Source organism: Engraulis encrasicolus, chromosome 8 (genome assembly GCF_034702125.1).
Source record: "Engraulis encrasicolus isolate BLACKSEA-1 chromosome 8, IST_EnEncr_1.0, whole genome shotgun sequence".
In the NCBI taxonomy this organism is placed as follows: domain Eukaryota; kingdom Metazoa; phylum Chordata; class Actinopteri; order Clupeiformes; family Engraulidae; genus Engraulis; species Engraulis encrasicolus.
Genome location: NC_085864.1, coordinates 7,549,371 through 7,568,290, shown reverse-complemented (window position 1 = coordinate 7,568,290; position 18,920 = coordinate 7,549,371). Strand labels below are relative to the sequence as shown.

General features: G+C 46.9%; 1 protein-coding gene across 2 annotated transcripts in view; it reads left to right on the top strand.

The window, feature by feature from the left end:
* Positions 1–18,920, top strand: part of si:ch211-137a8.2 (uncharacterized protein LOC777613 homolog) — a 70,009-nt gene that overhangs the window by 19,991 nt on the left and 31,098 nt on the right. The window contains exons 1-2 of one of the 2 annotated variants that reach the window (XM_063204911.1): positions 16,279–16,343; positions 16,747–16,803. The exons of the other annotated variant lie outside the window; for it this stretch is intronic. Of the exons in view, the coding sequence (XP_063060981.1) occupies positions 16,321–16,343; positions 16,747–16,803 (80 nt within the window). The 5' untranslated portion in view covers positions 16,279–16,320. Of the gene's footprint in view, positions 1–16,278; positions 16,344–16,746; positions 16,804–18,920 lie in introns of those variants that run through there. 2 annotated transcript variants of the gene reach the window in all.

The following is an 18,920-nucleotide window of genomic DNA, read 5'->3' as shown; positions in this document are numbered from 1 at the left end:
CTAGAACACTGGCCATTGAGAGAGAGCCATGGATAGGCAGCAAGGGAGGGTGTAGAGGGGACAAGGGAGGGGGCGAAGGGTGGGAGTATGAACTGTGTGCATGCGTGCGTGCGTCCGCCCGTCTGTCAGTCCGTTCAGGGAAGAGTAGGCCAAAGCAGGTGGGCGGAGGTGTAGAGGGGGCAAGGGATGGGGTGAAGGGTGGAAACATAAACAATGTGTGTGTGTCCAGGGAAGAGTAGGCCAAAGCAAGAGGACAGGGGTGGGGGGGCAAGGGATGAGGGCTAAGTGGTGGGATGGGACAAGTAAAAGTTTGCGTGTGTGTGTGGTTAGCAATGACACATTGGAGAAATGGGGGTCTAGTGGGGGAGAGGAATGATTTAATACAGATGTTTTTTTTGGATGAGGCGGGTTGAGGAATGTGTGGTATACAGTATGTGGGGTCCCAATCCCTTTGCCTGTCCCCGTCGTTAGAAATTTCATTGTATTTCATTGTATTTCGGGCAGCCATGGCTCATTGTTTGGAGCGTTGGCCTTTAGATCAGAGGGTTCAGATCCCAGCCTTACCAGCACCTCCCTGCATGGCTGAAGTGCCCTTGAGCAAGGCACCTAAACCCATTGAGAGTAAATAGAATGGAGGCCAAAATTCTATTTCATTGTTGAAGCCAAGTTGGAGCCAAGGTTGGACCCAAAAAGACCAAAAAATGGCCAAATCCCATTCATTCCTATGAGAGACATAAAACCCTGTATCTCCCTTAAATGCCACTCCAGGGGGATCATTTTTCGCTCAACTAGTAGGTCCCCTTGCTCTCCAACTTACCAGGGTGGTGATTTTTTGTGGTGATGTTTTATTTTAGAGAGATATTAAAAGTTAAATTGACCAATGAGCATCAGAACATGGTTTGATTGACCGTTAGAAGTCTTGTTGTTGTCCAATCAGCACCTGCGTTTGGCGTTGCTAAGGTGGAATGTAAGTTGGAATGTTCCCAAATCTGGCTTCAAAGCGTTGAATGGCAAATAGCGTTGATTTGGCGTCCATTCTATTTACTGTCAATAACCAAACCCCACATCGCTCCAGGGACTGTGGGGTATATTCAATACCCTGTAAATGACTGTACTGTTAAGCTAAGTGTAATGTAATGTAATGTAATTTCAACCAACCCAGCTGCTAGCAGCTGATTAGCAATGACTCTTTCGAGAAATGACGGGAGACTTTTTTTGTTAAAGTGAGGTGGAGAGATGTATGCGCGTCGTGTCCCCGTCCCCGTCCCTGTCCCACGGCGCAGTCTGCACGCAGGAGATGGGATCAGATCAGATGGGATCGGATGTCCCGGCATGGTCTTCCGCCGGCGGGAGGGGAGAATGGCGCATTTGTTCACTGCTTGAGACACCGTTTTTTTCCCTTCCTCTTCATGCCACTGACAATATGCACTGTGAACAGCTCTTGGGGGCCTGGGAGGGGGTGGGATGGGGTGGTGTGGTGTAGTGAAGAGAGGAGAAGGAGGAAGAAGGGGTATAGGGTGGGTGGTGTAGTGAGGAGGGGGACGAGGGGTGAGATGGTGTTGTAGTATGTAATGAGAAGAGCAGAAGGGTGGTGGGATGGGGTGGTGTAGGGAGGAGGAGGAGAAGGGGGTTGGTTGTGAGAATTGAGTTTTTTTTATTCTTCTGTCTCTTTGCATTTCTCTACTTCTCTCTCTCTTTCTGTATCTCTATATATCTCTCTCTGTGTCTCTCACTCCCTGTGTCTCTCTGTGTATCTCTCTCTGTATATCTCTCTCACTCGTAGTCACTCCTGACCGTCTGCGTGCACTCTGCCAATTATGAACAAAACACACTAATCATGTGCTGGCGCCAATTTGCACCCTTTTACCTTGCTTTCCTGAGGTCAACGTCCTTCCTCTCTCTCTTTCCCCTTGCATATAATGGTGTTGCAGTAGAGTAGAGTATCATTTATTAATCCTGAGGGAAAGGTGTCCAGTAGCATACATATATAAATACACAATACACTGACATTACATAATTCCTCATATATTAATCATATAGCACACCAATACATGCATAGTGATGCCGTTATTTTGTGTCTCTCACAGTCTCTCTCTTTTGGTGTGTTCTGGAGTGCATTTCTCGACAGCATGATGCTAACTAAGTTAGCAACTTACTTGGTTGCAATGAAATTTCCCATTGGCAACCTACTACAAACCCCAACTCCGGTGAAGTTGGGACGTTTGGTAAACAGTGAATAAAATCAAAATGCTATCATTTTCAAAACATTCAATCTACTAATTAGATGGAGAATAGTGAAAAGACAACGTATTAAGTGTTAAAACCGAGAAAAAATATTGTTTTGGGGGACATATGTACTCATTTCTAATTTGATAAATCCAACACGTCTCAAAAGAGTTGGGACGGGGACAATAAATGGCAGCAAATGTCGAGGAAGACTAAAAACAAAACAAAAGACAACACTTAACAGTTAAATACATTAACCGATGAGATGATTTTATATAAAAAACAGTGTTAATTCCTATCTTGGACATGATTTCACCAGCTTAAATGGTGGGTGTATTCCTTGTCATGTTTTGCAATGTTTTCCTTTCTGTAGTGCTTACAGTGTGACAGGTCTTGACCAAAAGCCCACCATTTTATCACCTGCTGGTCCTTATGATGGAGCCAAACTGTTAAAACATAGTAGAGAATGCAATTTGACCTTACTATGTGGTAGTAATCGAAGATCTCCCTTCAAAATATAATGCATGAGTGGCTTTTCATGCTGTTTAAAACCCATTTATACCATTCAGCACTGTATTTAACTCTACAGATGAGTGAGAATATCTTAACCAATGCACTACTGCACCCGCATGCCATCATGGAGGCTGACTTTTGAAGTTAGCACTAACACAAGTTGGATGGTCCATTTTCACTGTAGCACAGGATGTGCAATGCTCTATTATTGTCAAAAAGAATGGACTTCTACAACTTCTGCTGACTTCTGTAAGCAAAGGACAGTTTCCCATGTCTTCTGGGTTTATTTCAAGTGAGCTCAGGTGCTTAGGAGAATACACACCCCTGTATCATTTGCACGCATTAAGCATTCTTAATATGGTCAATTTTCAATAGCTCTAGCACTCCAGGAATTAGAGTGAGACTACAGCCAATATATATTTCATGATGTCATGAACCTATACAATGATTTTAGTAACAAAAATATGTCTTATATACACTCAATCGTGGTAAATCAAAGGGAATTGTATGTAATGTATGTAAAAAATGTATGTAATAACTATGGTAATGATTCCCTTTGCATCTTTAATTCTGAGTGACTCAGCCTCTCTGTGATGATCTTATACCTGGACACCTATATTGTCCGTCAGTACAATTCATTTTGAAATGTTCTTCTTTGTTGTTTTATCTTATTTGGATGTTTACTAAATTTCACTGATCCCCGTCCCAACTTTTTTGAGACGTGTTGGATTTATCAAATTAGAAATGAGTACATATGTCCCCCAAAACAATATTTTTTCTCGGTTTTGACACTTAATATGTTGTCTTTTCACTATTCTCCATCTAATGAATAGATTGAATGTTTTGAAAATGATAGCATTTTGATTTTATTCACTGTTTACCAAACGTCCCAACTTCACCGGAGTTGGAGTTTGTAAGTTGCTAACTGGTTAGCAACGATGATTTGGAGAAACGGGATCCTGGTGTATAGTGCGTGCCCATTGTTATGTGTATAGTAACTATTCTGGGGTGCATTTCTGGAAACCATAGTTGCTAACTACACTAGCTACTTTGTTGGTTGCAATGTAATTCCCCATTGACAACTACCCAAGTTGCTAACGGCTAACAACTACGCTTTCAAGATATGCACCCCTGTTCTGGACTGGTGCTATACCCAGGAACTGACCACATGCTTCTGTCTCACTTCCAAGCTTTTCCTCCTTTCTCCCTTCGTTCTTGCGCTCTCTCTCTCTCTCTCTCTCTCTCTCTCTCTCTCTCTCTCTCTCTCTCTCTCTCTCTCTCTCTCTCTCTCTCTCTCGTTTCTTTTGTCTAAGTCACAGATGTCAACCCGGTCTGTTTCTCTCACTCCACTAGGCGTCCCACTGGGTGTTGGTGTGCACTGTTTTGGAGTCCAGCCCAAACCTAGTCTGCTTCTAGTGGTTGAGCTCATGGAGCAGTTTTTAAAAGATATTTCTTTTTCAAATGGTTTTATGGATAGAACAGTGTGATAGAGTGACAGCAAGGAAGTAGAAGACAAAGATGGGGAATGACCGGGAAATGACCTTTGGTTGGACTCAAATTTGGGTATTGTGTATGTGTGTCTCTCCCTCTCTCAGACTGTACCCACCCATACCTGTTTACATACTCCATGTATTCACCCCCAGCAGAATTTGCATCCGTCTACACAGAATCTAGACACCCAAATCCTGCACAGATCGAAACTGCGTTGCCTAACACTGTTTGTTTACGTAGGCATAGGCAGGTCCTGTCTGACGTGTCTTGCTGTGGTGTGTCACAGATGGGAGGGTCCTCCCTGGTTACTCACCTGAGGAAGCCACCTGTCCTGTCCGGTGCCGCGACAACTGATTGCAGGTTGTCACGTCGAACAAAAACAAAACAACAACATGTGCCAACAGCCTGCTTGAATCACTGGCTGCTACAGTAACACAGCATGCCGAGGTGCTTACAAACAAGATCCCTGGGCATCGCTGGCCAACAGGGAGGACCGTGGGGAGAGACAAAGGGGTCAGTTGTCCCAGGCCCATGGAAAGTTGGGGGCAGTAATGCTAGAGTGGGGGCCTAGGTCATATATTGGCCAGTACTCAGGGAGAAGGACGAGAGGGGGATGGCAGATTTGTGTCCTCATTACATTGTATGTACGTGGTGAGGGGGCCATTCAGATGCTTTTACCAGAGCCTGGCCAAAGCTGTCAGCGGCCCTGCTGGCTAACACAGCATGTGGATGTACTTTCAAACTAAATCCCTGGCTATCTCCCCACATCAGTAGGAGCTGAGCTCCTGACCAAGTAGTGAAGAGAAACAAGCTTAAGATCCCGGTAATATAATTTGACTTTAAGTCAATTCAGGCATGTGTCCCATTTCAGGGATGCTCACAACAACACAACATGTTTAATTGATCCTAAAAGGAAAGCATGCTTGTTTAATTTTGTATGCACTTGATGGGGTATGCACTTGGTAAAAAGGTTTGTGGCCAGACAAAGCAAGTAGTCTCTGTCTTTATTCCAAAGAGGTCCATGGAGAACGTGGGGAGGCGTACGTCTAGCATCCATGCAATGGCCCAAATCTGACCCCGGCTTAACGCCACTAGGAAGATCATTTCGAAACCCTGGACCTGATATAGCACAGATTGTTTTGGACTGCAGCATTAGGGCACTCTGGGCTAAGCCAATTTCAGCACAAAAACGCATCACCTCGCCCCCTTTTTCTTTTTTTTCTCACATATTTGTTTTTAGTTTTTTTTAACTTAAGTGCCTTTTGGTTCATAGCCAAACATGAAGCTTAGCCAGAGTGAGAGAAGCAGTGCATTAAGTCCCACAGACAGACTGCCATGTGGTAATATCCAGGGGAAACGATTGAGTGGACAAAGAGGTGAGTTGTCCTGGGCCTGGGGAGATGCGGGGACCCAGAATTGGGCTGACATTGGGGCAGGCCAATGCTGTCAGCAGCTGTGGTAATATTTTTCTGGTGCTTTTAAAAGACTGGGGGGAATATAGTCGTCCCATCTAGTCTCGTCTAGATCTGACCCCTGGTGTCAGACAGGCGGGCAGGCAGGCTTGGAGGGAGATGTATGCAGACAGACAGACAGACAGTGATGTGGTCGAGAAGCCGACACAGAAAAGTCTTTTCACTCGGAGTCGGGAGGTCGGATTCGGGCTCACGAAGAGGTCAGAGTGGCAGTGTCTGAATATGCATTCACTTTGCACTACAAGGCTAGTCGGGTCTTGAACTTGCCGTGTCGTATTTTGTAACACGGAGGGTCTCAATGGAAAATTGTCTGGCAGTGTCTGCATGTCTTTTTGCCAGTGAATAGCAATGCTGTTATTAACCCCTGTGTTATTAAAGTTTTATTTTATTCTTTTTTTCGTTACTTCTGTTGTATTGAGTCTTTCCCTCTGCCAGTGGGTGAAAATGAGTTTTCCTGTCAGCAGGGCTGGACTGGGACCGAAAAGTGGCCCAGGCATTTTGGCAAACACACAGGCCACTTTCATACTATATCTTGACTGGCTGAATCCACTGTCTATATTGATGAATGACCAATGGGCTCCCCCCCCCCCTCTCTAATTTTGGTCCAATCCCCAGGAAAAAAAACCCTGGGGACTGTCGGCCCACCGGGAAAATGCCCTGTATGCCATGTGACCAGTCCAGCTCCTCCTGTGAGCCAGAGGGGATATTAGTGCGGCTCATCACAGCATGGTGTTAATAGCTGTGCTGCACACAGAATACTCCCAGGCTGATCAGGGTGCAGTAACACTTCCCACAGTGTGTTGAAACAGGATCACGCAAACGGTTGCACTCAGCTGAGCAGAGTTTTGTCTTGTTCCTAAAGGGAAGACAAGGCTATTTTATTTCTATAATGCATTTCATGCAACCATGGCTCAATGGATAGAGTGTTGGTCTTTAGATCAGAAGGTTGCAGCTCCAAATCCCACCCTTGCCAGCACCTTCATGCATGGCAGAAGTGCCCTTGAGCAAGGTGTCCAACCCCAGATTGCCCCAGGGCCTCTAACAAATACCCTGTACCTACGGTAACCGTAAGGTGCTTTGGTTAAAAGAGTCAGCTAATATAATTCCATATATGGATGCAATTCATTGTGCTTCGCATTGAAAAAGTAAAAGCATAAGAACGCGGCTAAAAATGAAATGACGATAGAAAAGGGGAAAGGATAAAAGCAGCAATAAAGAAAACGTTACATAATTACAACCACAGTAATTTTAAATATTAAAATCAAGTATTACTAATTTGAATAGCTAAGAGAAGGAAGCTTTGGCTTGTTCCTACAGCATTGCTACATGGACATTTGTGTGTGGTTGTGTTGTTCGCCTCTGGGTGACCATGATCATTTATGACTGACTGTTCCCACAGGTGTATTCACCAATGACTACATAATGTCTGCAAGGCGGAAAAGCATGGTGGAGGGAATGATAACGATTATGAGGAAGAAAAGGAGGAAGAAGATAACGATGAGGATGATGAGGAAGAGGACAATTATGATTATGATCGTCATTATGTAATTGGATGTGATTACCTGTCGCATGGTAATGATGTCATAAACGAGCGCAGCTGTTGTGTTTTGTGGCTGCACATGGCAGGGGTGTATCCACACAGCTCCCATTAATGAGTCACAGGAATATGTTCTCCTCTGCTCTCCTCTCGCCCCATCCCTCTCTTCTCTCAGACCCCCCACCTCTCTGCTCTCCTCTCCTCTCCTCTCCTTTCCTCTCTCAGTCCTCTGCTCTCCTCTCACCCCATCCCTCTCCTCTCCTCTCACCCCATCCTTCTCCTCTCCTCTCACCCCATCCCTCTCCTCTCCTCTCACCCCATCCTTCTCCTCTCCTCTCACCCCATTCCTCTGCTCTCCTCTCCTCGCTTCGCCTAGCCTCTCTTCCACTTATCCTCATCTCCTCTCCTCTCCTCCTTTTTATTTATTCTGGGCGTCAGAAGAGGAAATGCATTAGCCAATACTTTCAGACAGGGCATGACCTTCTCCCTCCCTCTTGTTGTCGTCAAGTTTAAGACCACCCCCCTTCTATCTCTCTCTCTCTCTCTCTCTCTCTCTCTCTCTCTCTCTCTCTCTCTCTCTCTCTCTCTCTCTCTCTCTCTCTCTCTCTCTCTCTCTCTCTCTCTCTCTCTCTCTCTCTCTCTCTCTCTCTCTCTCTCTCATTCATACACACACACTCTCAAACACATGCCAAAAAGTGAAGAAATAAAAAGAAAACCCAATAGCACTATGGTGATGCAATCCATCTCCTCATCCAACTACCACTACCACCAGCCACAGCAGGCACAGCTGTTGGGGAAGCTTCGCGGGGGGACACAGCTGAGGGGGGGCATTAGTCTATTTTATATTTTTAATAGTAAGGGGGGTGACGAAGTCAAAGGGGTGTTTGTTCAAAAAAGTTCGATAACCACTGCCATGGAGGATTGGGGGGTCTTTGGCTCGGCTCTGAGAGGCTCAGCACAAGGTCACCTACTACGATGGCACAGTTTATAGACTAATATATTCATTTAAACAATTTATTTTTTATTTTAAACTATTCAAATAAAAAGGCAAATGAAATGAGGCTTCACTATATTGGGTTTTGTATGTATTGTGTTGTGCGTGTGTGTGTGTGAAGTATGCACTTCTGTATGTGTGGGTGAAGGAGTGAAGCGGGTCATTTGGTGATCAGATGGCGTAGCGTGCACAGAGCCACCATGGTGGAAGATATGAGGCGTGAGATGGAGGTGTGTGTGTCTGTGTGCTGGCTGGCCACTGGCTCGATGGTTAGCCGCTTGTCATAACTCCTCATTTGTCTGGCTGACCGCCAAATTGTTGTGCCATCTCTTGGTTCTGTGGCGGCTATTGTTTATTTGTGGAAGTGGAGGTTGGCAAAAGAGATGGGATGTTTTCTTTGACAACGGTTCTTTATTTATCTATCGGTGATGGCAAGGAATGATTTAGTCAAAATTATTATGTTTGTGTGTGTGCGCGCGCGTCCCTGTGTGTTGGGATGGGATGGTGTCCCGGTCTGCATCATATCAGGTCACAACTGATAAACAGTGGGGGGGCTGGCCTGGCCTGGCCTGATTCAGTCTCCAGATTGCCCTGAGGAAGCTTGTGGTAAAGGTGGATGTACAGAATATTATGGTGCCGTGTGTGTTTGTGAAGATGCTATGGTGCTGTGGTTTGGGAGAAGGAGGGTGGGTGTGTGTGATGATATGATGCCTGTGTTCAGAGTGTGTGTGTGTAGGTGCATGCTATAATGCCAAAGTCATGTTCCTGTCACTGCAAATTTGTCTGAATAAGACTGTGAGAACTCATGTTGGCTAGTATAATACCCCTGTGTGTGTGCGTGTCGCGTGTGGCCTATATTCCATCAGTGTTGATGTACGTTGTATGTGACAACTATCTGTTGATGCTTACACACCTCATGGTCTCAAACACACAGAAAGTCGGGTGTTAATATAATGTGGTGTGTGTGTGCATGAGTGCGAGAGATGGAGAGAGAGTGTGTGTGTGTGTGTGCGCGTGTGTGTGTGTGAGCGTGTCAGCATGTGGTGTATTTTTACACAGCTGTAGCCTAGTCCCTGTTGTTTACCCCACAGAAAATGAGTGGCGAAACATGACATCAGTGTCATGCATCCCAACAGAAGAACGGAGTGGGAAAAAAGAGAGAGAGTGTGCGTGTGTGTGTGTGTATGTGTGTTTGTGTGTGTGGTGAGCGCCAGTGAAATCTCAGAAGGCCGTCCTTTGTGTTGTTAGTCCCAGGCCCTGCAGCGTTAAGGAGGGATGGGCAACCTGAGAACACACACACACACACACACACACACACACACACACACACACACACACACACACACACACACACACACACACACACACACACACACACACACACACACACACACACCTGGAGGAAATGTTGGAGATGTAATGGGGTGGGTTCAAGCAACCTGAGATTATCCTATCTGATTGGCACACACACACACACACACACACACACACACACACACACACACACACACACACACACACACACACACACACGCATGCTGCCCTTAGGGAGGGATAATTGAGCTGTGAGAGAATCAGTTTGAGCGGATGTGTGACCTTGAAGTTTTGGAGCTCACTTCACACAGATGTACACACACACCCTTGCACTGAAACACGGACATGCATACACCACACATGCATAACTACACACACAGCATACAAGTATTCTCGCATGCAGACACAGATGCGTGTGTGTGCAAAAATGAGAAAAGGCATGGGAACCCTACACACACACACACACACACACACACACACACACACACACACACACACACACACACACACACACACACACACACACACACACACACACACACACACACACACACACACACACAGAGAAAGAGAAACCGCAGTGAAAGTGAGAGTTCTGAGAAGTTGTGTAGTGTAGTGTGTGGGGATGGCTGAGGGCAGTGTTGGTGTGCCTTGGTTGTTATGGTGGTGGATGGGTGGCTGAGTGGATGGTTGTTATGGTGGGTGGGTGCATGGGTGGGCGGTTATGAATGAATGGGCCCATTGGAGAGGGGAGACACTGGGGAGAGAGGAGAGCAGGAGAGGCCCATTCTTCTCCCTCTGGTCCTGGGCACAGACCCCACTCTCTCTCTCTCGCTCTCGCTCTCTCGCTCTCTCTCTATAGCTCGCTCTTCCTCACCCTGGCACCTACACTTTCTTTTGCTCTCTTCTCTCTCATGTACGCTCTCTCTCTCTTCTCACACTCGCCCCTCTCATCCTGCAACCAACTCTCACCCTCACCCCCACCCTCCCCATGCCATCTCTACACTTGCTCTTTTTCAGCTCTTTCTTTTTCTCCTTCTCTCCTCTCCTCTCTTTCTCTCTCCCATGCACTTTGCTCTCACCCTCAGTCCTACTCGCATAACCTTGCCACCTCTCTCGCTCTCTCTCTCGCTCTCTCTCTCGCTCTCTCTCTCTCGCTCTCTCTAGCTCTCTCTCTCGCTCTCTCTCTCCTACACACTCAGTCTGCCTGTCCCCAACACTCAGCACTCCTGCTGTTTCATTTTAACATCCACTTCTTCATGCACCCCTTCCTTCTCTCTCTCTGCGTCATTCTATTCCTCACTCCATTTTACTCCTCCACAGCCCCCCCCCCCTCCCCTTCCACCCATCTCTCCACACGTCTGTCCTTGCGTCTCTTTTAATCTTTTATGTCCTTTTTCATTTTCCCACTCCGTCTTTGTGGTCTTGTCCTCTCCCTCTCTCTGCTATCTGTGTCCTCCTCTCTCTACACTTTTATGCCGCCCTCTTCGGCTTTCAATTACCCGATTATTCTCTTCCCCATTTCACACTCGTCTTTTTTTGCTCCTCAGTCTGCCCATCTCTCTCTGTCGCTCTCTGTCTCGCTCGCTCTCTCTCTCTCTCTCTCTCTCTCTCTCTCTCTCTCTCTCTCTCTCTCTCTCTCTCTCTCTCTCTCTCTCTCTCTCTGTCCCTATCAGCTCCAATAGCAATAACACGGCTTCCCATTTTCCCCTCCAGTGCCTGTGGGATGCAGTCTAGTGGCTTTAAACTCTCCCTGGGCAGATGGGTTCCCACCAGACACAAGCGCATAAACTCCCTCTTACGCACGCACGCACGCACGCACGCACGCACGCACGCACGCGCGCACGCACGCACGCACGCACACGCACACGCACACGCACACGCACACGCACACACCACACGCACACACACACACACACACACACACACACACACACACACATACACACACACACACACACACACACACACACACATACACATACACATACACATACACATACACACACACACACACACACAAACTTGCGCTAATGCACTTTCACAACCACAGCACACACACACACACACGTTCATATAAATCACAGGCACAAATGTATACTCGCACACACCCCCACATAGGCATGTGCATATACATGTGCCAGTGCCTACATACTCACACATTTATATACACAGGGACACTGACAAGGGGGGGCAAGGGGGTCAGTTGTCCAGGGCCCAGGGAGAGAGCAGGCCCAGAATTGGGTTTTCATACATTGTATGTATTGGATGGGTGGGGTCCCTTTCAGATGACTTTGCTCTGGGCCCAGCCAAAGCTGTCAGCAGCCCTGCATATAGACACAGGCACCGGTAAAGACTGAACCCACTGTATATATTCACAATCAGATTCTCATGCAGGCTGTGCCTTCAGTTTCCACTCAGTTGGAGAGAGAAATGGGGCGATGACTGAGTCCAGGCACTTGGTTGACTCTTCAAACTGGTTTTAATTGGCTATCCAGTCTTCATCAAGGTGTGTCTATTTAATCAACGTCTATGTAATGAAGCCCCAGACTTTTTATTTGGCACCTGCTTAGAAATGCAATGAAGGGTGACATGCAGTTTGGCTTTTGTTCAATCTATACTGTGCATGGGTGGGTAAGTGCGCGCGCGTGTGGTTTATTGTGTGCGTGTGCGCGTGTGTGCGTGCGTGCGTGCGTGCGTGCGTGCGTGCGTGCGTGCGTGCGTGCGTGCGTGCGTGCGTGCGCGTGCGTGTGCGTGCGTACCTGTCTGTATTTGTTTGCGTGTGGTGTTGGTGATTGGTGTGAAGTTTGGATTTGAGCCGGCTGCATGTACTGTAGCAGATAATAAAATGGCTACTGCGTCTGGATTTGAGCCAGAGCCCGTTTTGATGCGTTAGAGTTTGGGCTTTGGGATAAAGGGCTGATGGGACGTCTAGAGGAGAACAGGTAGAGGGATCAGGAGCAGACTGGAGAGGGATTGCGTAGAGAATAAGGGATTGGTGAAGGAGAGGGAGAGATGGAGAGAATATAGAAAGAGAGAGACCGAGGGAGAGAAAAGCAGAGAAAGAGAGGCATACTCAGACAGAGGGAGAGGCGTACAGACGCGCACACACACACACACACACACACACACACACACACACACACACACACGCACAGACACACATACAGAGACAGACACACACTCTCACAGAATCACGAGGGGTGGAGGGGAGAAAAAGTGTGGACTGATAGAGAAAGCACATAGTGAGGTGAGTTAGAAAAATAACGTCACAGAGCACGAGCACAGAGAAATGAGAGCGACGAATCACTGGCCTAGCTAGACCCCTGGTCTACCGTAACATTGCTATGCCTGAAAGGCAGCTGCATTATACATGCAATATCAGTCAAGTAACTGTCACACCGTCGCAGTCACAGGGGTGAGGTGGGGATATGTGGTGGTGGTGGTGTGTGGGGGGGTGGGGGTGGGTATTAGGGGGGTGAGTAGAAAAGAAGATGTGCATGTGCATGCTCAATGGAGTAAAACGGAGATGAGGACTCAGAGCAAGGTGGAGGACATACAGAAGAAGAGAGGGAGGGAGAGAGATATGAGCTGGAGGGAGTGTAGAGAAAAAATGGTGGTGTAGAGGGCATGACAATTTAGAAAAGATGTGGAGGAACGACAGACACAGACAGAGAGAGGGAGGAAGAGCTAGAGATTGAAAGAGAGCTAGACTGTGAAAGTGACATCAAATGGATGTGTGTGTGTGTGTGTGTGTGTGTGTGCGTGTGCGCGTGCATGTGTGTGCGTGGGAAAGTGCATGCGTGTGTGTGTGCACATGTAGGTGAAGGGGGGGAGAGAGATGGTGTGTGTGCGTGTATTTGCAAGCGTGTGTCTGTGCGTGTGTGTGTGTCTGTGCGTGTGTCTGTGCGTGTGTGTGTGCGTGTGTGTGTGTGTGTGAGTGTGTGTGCCTGCGCGAGTGTGTGTGTGTGTGCCTGCGCGTGTGTGTGTGTGTGTGTGTGCGCGCCTGCGTGTGTGTGTATGTGTGTGTGTGTGTGACTACGTGCGCTTGTGTCTGCGTGCGTGTGTGTCTGCGTGTCTATGAGAAAGAGAGTGTGTGTGGGTCAGGAGGGGTGGGTTGGTCGGTGTGGGAGAGAGTGGCAGAGAGTCCGTGTGTGTGAGAGAATGAGAGTGTGTGTGTGTGTGTGTGTGTGTGTGTGTGTGAGTGAAGCAAGGTTGCAGGTAATTGTGTCTGTCTGGCGGTGAGTTATCGAGCTGGCCGGCAGGAGCTGTGAGGTTTGAGGGGCCATTTTCGTAGCGGGGGAAGGTGGTGTGTGTGCATGTGCGTGCGTGTGTGCATGCGTGTTGGAGAGCGAACTCATAAATCGGTCACACCAGCAGCCCACCTCTTCCCGCTGGGGTTGTCTCATCTCAGGACAGTGGCCCATCTCAGCACCGGCGTGTGTGTGTGTGTGTGTGTGTGTGTGTGTGTGTGTGTGCGCACATGTCTCATTCAATCTCCACATTGTGTGTGTGTGTTGTGTTCCCCACTATTCACTATGGATGGCCTGCGGCTGAAGTTGATGAGTGAGGTGTGTGTGTGTGTGTGTGTGTGTGTGTGTGTGTGTGTGTGTGTGTGTGTGTGTGTGTGTGTGTGTGTGTGTGTGTGTGTGTGTGTGTGTGTGTGTGTGTGTGTGTGTGTGTGTGTGTGTGTGTGTGTGTGTAGTTCTGTGCACTTTGATTTTTTTCATTTTTCCAGGTCATGACTGGCAAACAACTGAACAAATATATACCTGGTTTAGTGATTAAATGAACATCGGTAGGGCACTGTGCTACTAGGGTTCGATTCCTGCCCGGGTCCTTTACCAGTCCTTCCCCGTCTCTCTCTCCCCACTCCTTCCCTGTCCAGCTCTCACTATCCTATCTAAATAAAGGCTAAAATGCCCAAAACACAATTAAAAAATAATAATAACTTAATGCGTTTCCCAGGAGAAGTAAGCTGTGTTTAGTCTGTGGTAATTTATTAACTTTACTTGTTCGTCTGTCCACTTTTAAGTCCCACCCATTCCAGGGTTTCCACCTGTACTTTATTGCAAAGGTGACCACTTTGACAGCAAACACCTACCACCTTGAATAGGTGCTCTGAAAATGCAAAGATTTTGTGTTGAGGAAGTGATTTGTATGTAGATCAGTTGCTGAATGCAAGTTGATTCACCAAAATGAGTACTTTCTCGGTTTTCATATCATATTTGTAATGGAAGTGCACAGAATAGCCTTTTCAATAATCAGTCTACCCTCTCCCACCACCCTGACTAATGAAAATTCTGCGGGACACCGTGCATTTTACATAAAAAAATCCTGCTCTCACATAATTTCCAGTTTGCTAGTTCCAGTTAATGTTCGCCATTGATGAACATGGACTGTATTGCACAACCAGCAACTCCAGTCAGAGACGGTCCATTATGTTAGAATTAAAGAATCTTTGTTCCAGTCCAAAGCCAGCATGGCGGCACCCATCTAACAGGTGGATTACAAGGTGGATCAGGGGGTGTCGTGCTGCGCTCTGAGGGTAATTGAATCAAGTCGGTCATTAAACCATCTACCTGAAATAACCCTGTGGGGATCTGGGTGAACTCACTGACTCACGATTGACTGCTCTGCGTGCATGCGCATGTGCGCCCGTGTGTGTGTGTGTGTGTGTGTGTGTGTGTGTGTGTGTGTGTGTGTGTGTGTGTGTGTGTGTGTGTGTGTGTGTGTGTGTGTGTGTGTGTGTAGAGTGATTGGTTTGTGTGTGTGTGTGTTAGGGTATTGGGTGAGCTAGCGAGCAGCTTGAGATGGGGATGAGTAGGACAGTTGAAGTGCTGACACAGACCTGAGCTGAGCTGGATTTGGCCACTGTCAGTGTGTGTGTGCGTGTGCGTGCGCGGGCGGCCGTGTCTTATTCTCACACGCCTCGTGTCTGTGTGTGTGTGCGCGCGTTGGTGCGTGTGTGTGCGTGTGCGTGTGTGTGTGCGTGTGCGTGTGTGTGTGTGTGTGTGTGTGTGTGTGTGTGTGTGTGTGTGTGTGTGTGTGCGCGCATGTGTGTGTGAGTTGGTAGCAGGTGGCATCATGTCTGCTGCCCAGCTTGTAGCCCCCCTCACACCGTCATCTGTCTCTGTCTCCAGTCTGTCCTCGTGTGTGTGTGTGTGTGTGTGTGTGTGTGTGTGTGTGTGTGTGTGTGTGTGTGTGTGTGTGTGTGTGTGTGTGTGTGTGTGTGTGTGTGTGTGTGTGTGTGTGAGTGTGTGTGTGTGTGTCTGTGTGTGTGTGTGTGTGTGTGTGTGTGTGTGTGTGTGTCCGTTCTTTCATGCATGAATGAATGAATGTGTCAGTGTTATGATTGAGAACATCTTACCACACAAATATATCTTTCCTCATCGTATTGCATATTGTCTCTCCGTTCTCTCTTCCTTCCTCTTTTCTTCCTCTCCTCCTTCCTCTTCTCTTTCTCTTTCTCTCTCTCTCTCTTTCTCTCTCTCTCTCTCTCTCCCTCTCTCTCTCTCTCTCTCTCTCCCTCCCCCTCTCTCTCTCTCTCTCTCTCTCTCTCTCTCTCTCTCTCTCTCTCTCTCTCTCATTCTACTTCTCTTTTCTTGTTGTGCGTGTTCTTGTTTTTTTCTGCTGTTTACAACTGTCAACAGGAAGCAATGTGCTTTCTGGCTAGTGTCTCTAGTCCTGCTCTAGTCTCTTTCTGCTCTCTCTCTTCGGAAGGTTCTTGGGCAGAATGTGAGCCTGCATGGCTTCAGCAAACAAGGGTGTGCATGTACATTTCAGATGTGTGCATGTGCGTGAGTATATTTTCTGGTCTTCATTCTTGCAGAGAGTTACTTTGTCATGGAGTTCTGTTTTAATTTGGACTTTTAACTGTTTGTATTCTCCTGAAGGGAATCTGAAACTAACTAGCACAGGGGAGTGTGGGTCATCAGGGCCATCATTCAGGACCTGTGCCAATTTACAATGTGTGCAAAGTCTTTATTGAGCGTGTGTGGAGAATTTATTACAAGTTCAGCCAACTGTCCCCGTAAGGGAGAAAACAATTGGGCCTAGCTCTGTATCATTCTTCTTAAAGATGGCCACATCTGTGAGATGACAGAGCACAGGTTTCCACTGCCTGTTAAATATTGGTACTGGCCAGCTGTTATTTTATGCATATTTGTGTATTTCATTTTATATTTCCTATTTAATAGTGGCGGTGACTCAGCAGTGCAGGACTGTGCCCTATCATTGGCACCAGGTCCATTCAGGTATATCTGTGTCAAGATAAAATTTGTGGAATTGGTTCTGTTTGTAGTGGTGACTTGGCTGTAAATGGTGTCTACCCTTATTTGACCTGCTGTAGGGAGCAGTATCTCTTGTTGTGCCAGAGCAATTGGGAGATAAACTTGTGGAATTGCCTGACCTTTGCCCTTTTCCCGCTTCTGTCTCCTTGTCGATGACATTGCAGTTTTGTGGAGTTTAAGTAGAGTTGAAGAGCTTTTTTTCCCAAAACACTACACAAGTGATTTCAATGCAAGTTTCCGTTTACATTTGATTTTAATTTCAAGGTAGTATCTAATGTTTGCTCCTCTTGCCAAATTCAAGCAACAGTACAGTACAACTACAGTGTATGTATGTTGTATATTACCTCAGATATGAACTCGGAAGCAGAAGAAAGTTAACATGTTTTGAATATCCTTGAAAATGCACATCAATGTCATTTTTTTAAGAACTCTTCAGATACATGCAATGTGCAGAGGGTCCCTCCTTAGGTCACTGGTGTTGGATGCTGCACTTGTGTACCTGTGTCCTGATGGAGTTGGCACAGATTAGACCAGGTTGGAGACAATGTAGTGCTGTTGTGTTTGTTTTTATTGCCGTTTGTGTGATTTATAATCTCCAAGTCCTCTTTTTATTGCCTATCCTCTCTGACTCTCTTTTCATCTCTCTTTCTCTTGTCTGATTTCTCTTTTCTCTCTCTTTCTCTCTCTCTCTCTCTCTCTCTCTCTCTCTCTCTCTCTCTCTCTCTCTCTCTCTCTGTCTCTGTCTCTGTCTCTGTCTCTGTCTCTGTCTCTGTCTCTCTCTGTCTCTTTCTCTTTTCTCTTTTCTCTTTTCTCTGTCTTTTTCTCCTCGCCCCCCTCTCTATCTCTCTCTCTCTCTCTCTCTCTCTCTCTCTCTCTCTCTCTCTGTGTGTTTGACAGCTTTATTGAGTTTTTTTCCCTCCCTTTCTTCAGCCTCCTCACTGGCCCTCTCTGTGGACCTGAGTGTGTATGTGTGCATGTGTAATACACTTTGTATTACCTGTCCTAAGGGTACCATTGCAGCCCACTGTCGTGTCGACCGTCCCTGATGTCTTTCAGTTTATTCATTTCCTTTCTTTCATCCCCTTGTCTCTCTCCCTCTGTCCTCTCTCTCCTTCATCCCTCTCTCTCTCTCTTCCTCTCTCTCTTCCATCCCCTCCAGACGTCGTTGTCATCCTCTGATGGGGCCTCAGCGGTGACGCTCATACTGCAAATATTTGATTTCGAAATCTCCAATCATCATATCCACGCAAAGCCCTTAGACAAATCCCCCAGGTCCTCAGACGCCGCACACCCCCACTGTCTGCCATGCAAATGTATTTGGCTGGCACGATTATTGGCTGTCTTATTGGCTGTCACGCTATTGATATCCCGAAAGGCTGAGCCCTGACATGCTGCATTTGCATTGGGAGGGCAGTGAGGGGAAAGTGGAGCATTATTTGCTTTGTGAGTGTAGTTAGCTTGTTTGTTTTTCTGGGTGCGTCTTGACATTGTCTGAGATATCGTCAGGGATAGTGCGGTTAGGGAAGTCTGTGTAGCCAGTCACCGGAATGAGCTTGGGGCAGTGACTTTGTCCGTGGTGCGAGCTCAGACTGTGCATTTTCTATTGTAATCTGGCTTGCCAGGCTATGGTTAGATGCAAGATAGGGTTAGGTATGCAAGGTACCATTTTTTTAGAACCAATACAAGTATGAGTACATTTCTGTACTTGTCGATACTGAGTACCGATGCCTTTACCCCCAACATACAATAAAAATAAATTCATAGTCTTGTATTTTTCCAATAGCTATGGCCTTCCCACTGCCTCAGGGACAAAGCAGAACTCTTCTACAGTACACAGTGGCCAGTGGTAGTAGAGTATAGCAACTTTATTGATCCCCATGGAGGAATTAAGGTGTAGGGTGCATTAGTGGAGGAGATACAAGCCACCAAAGTGAGTTTGGCAGCATTTAGTATGTACTTTACACTTAGCTGACGGGTGTATCCAAAGCGCGTTCCAGGTCTTTTAAGTACAGGATATTGGTTACAGACTAACGAGCAGTGTGAGGTTAGGTGCCTTGCTCAAGGGCACCTCAGTCATGGCG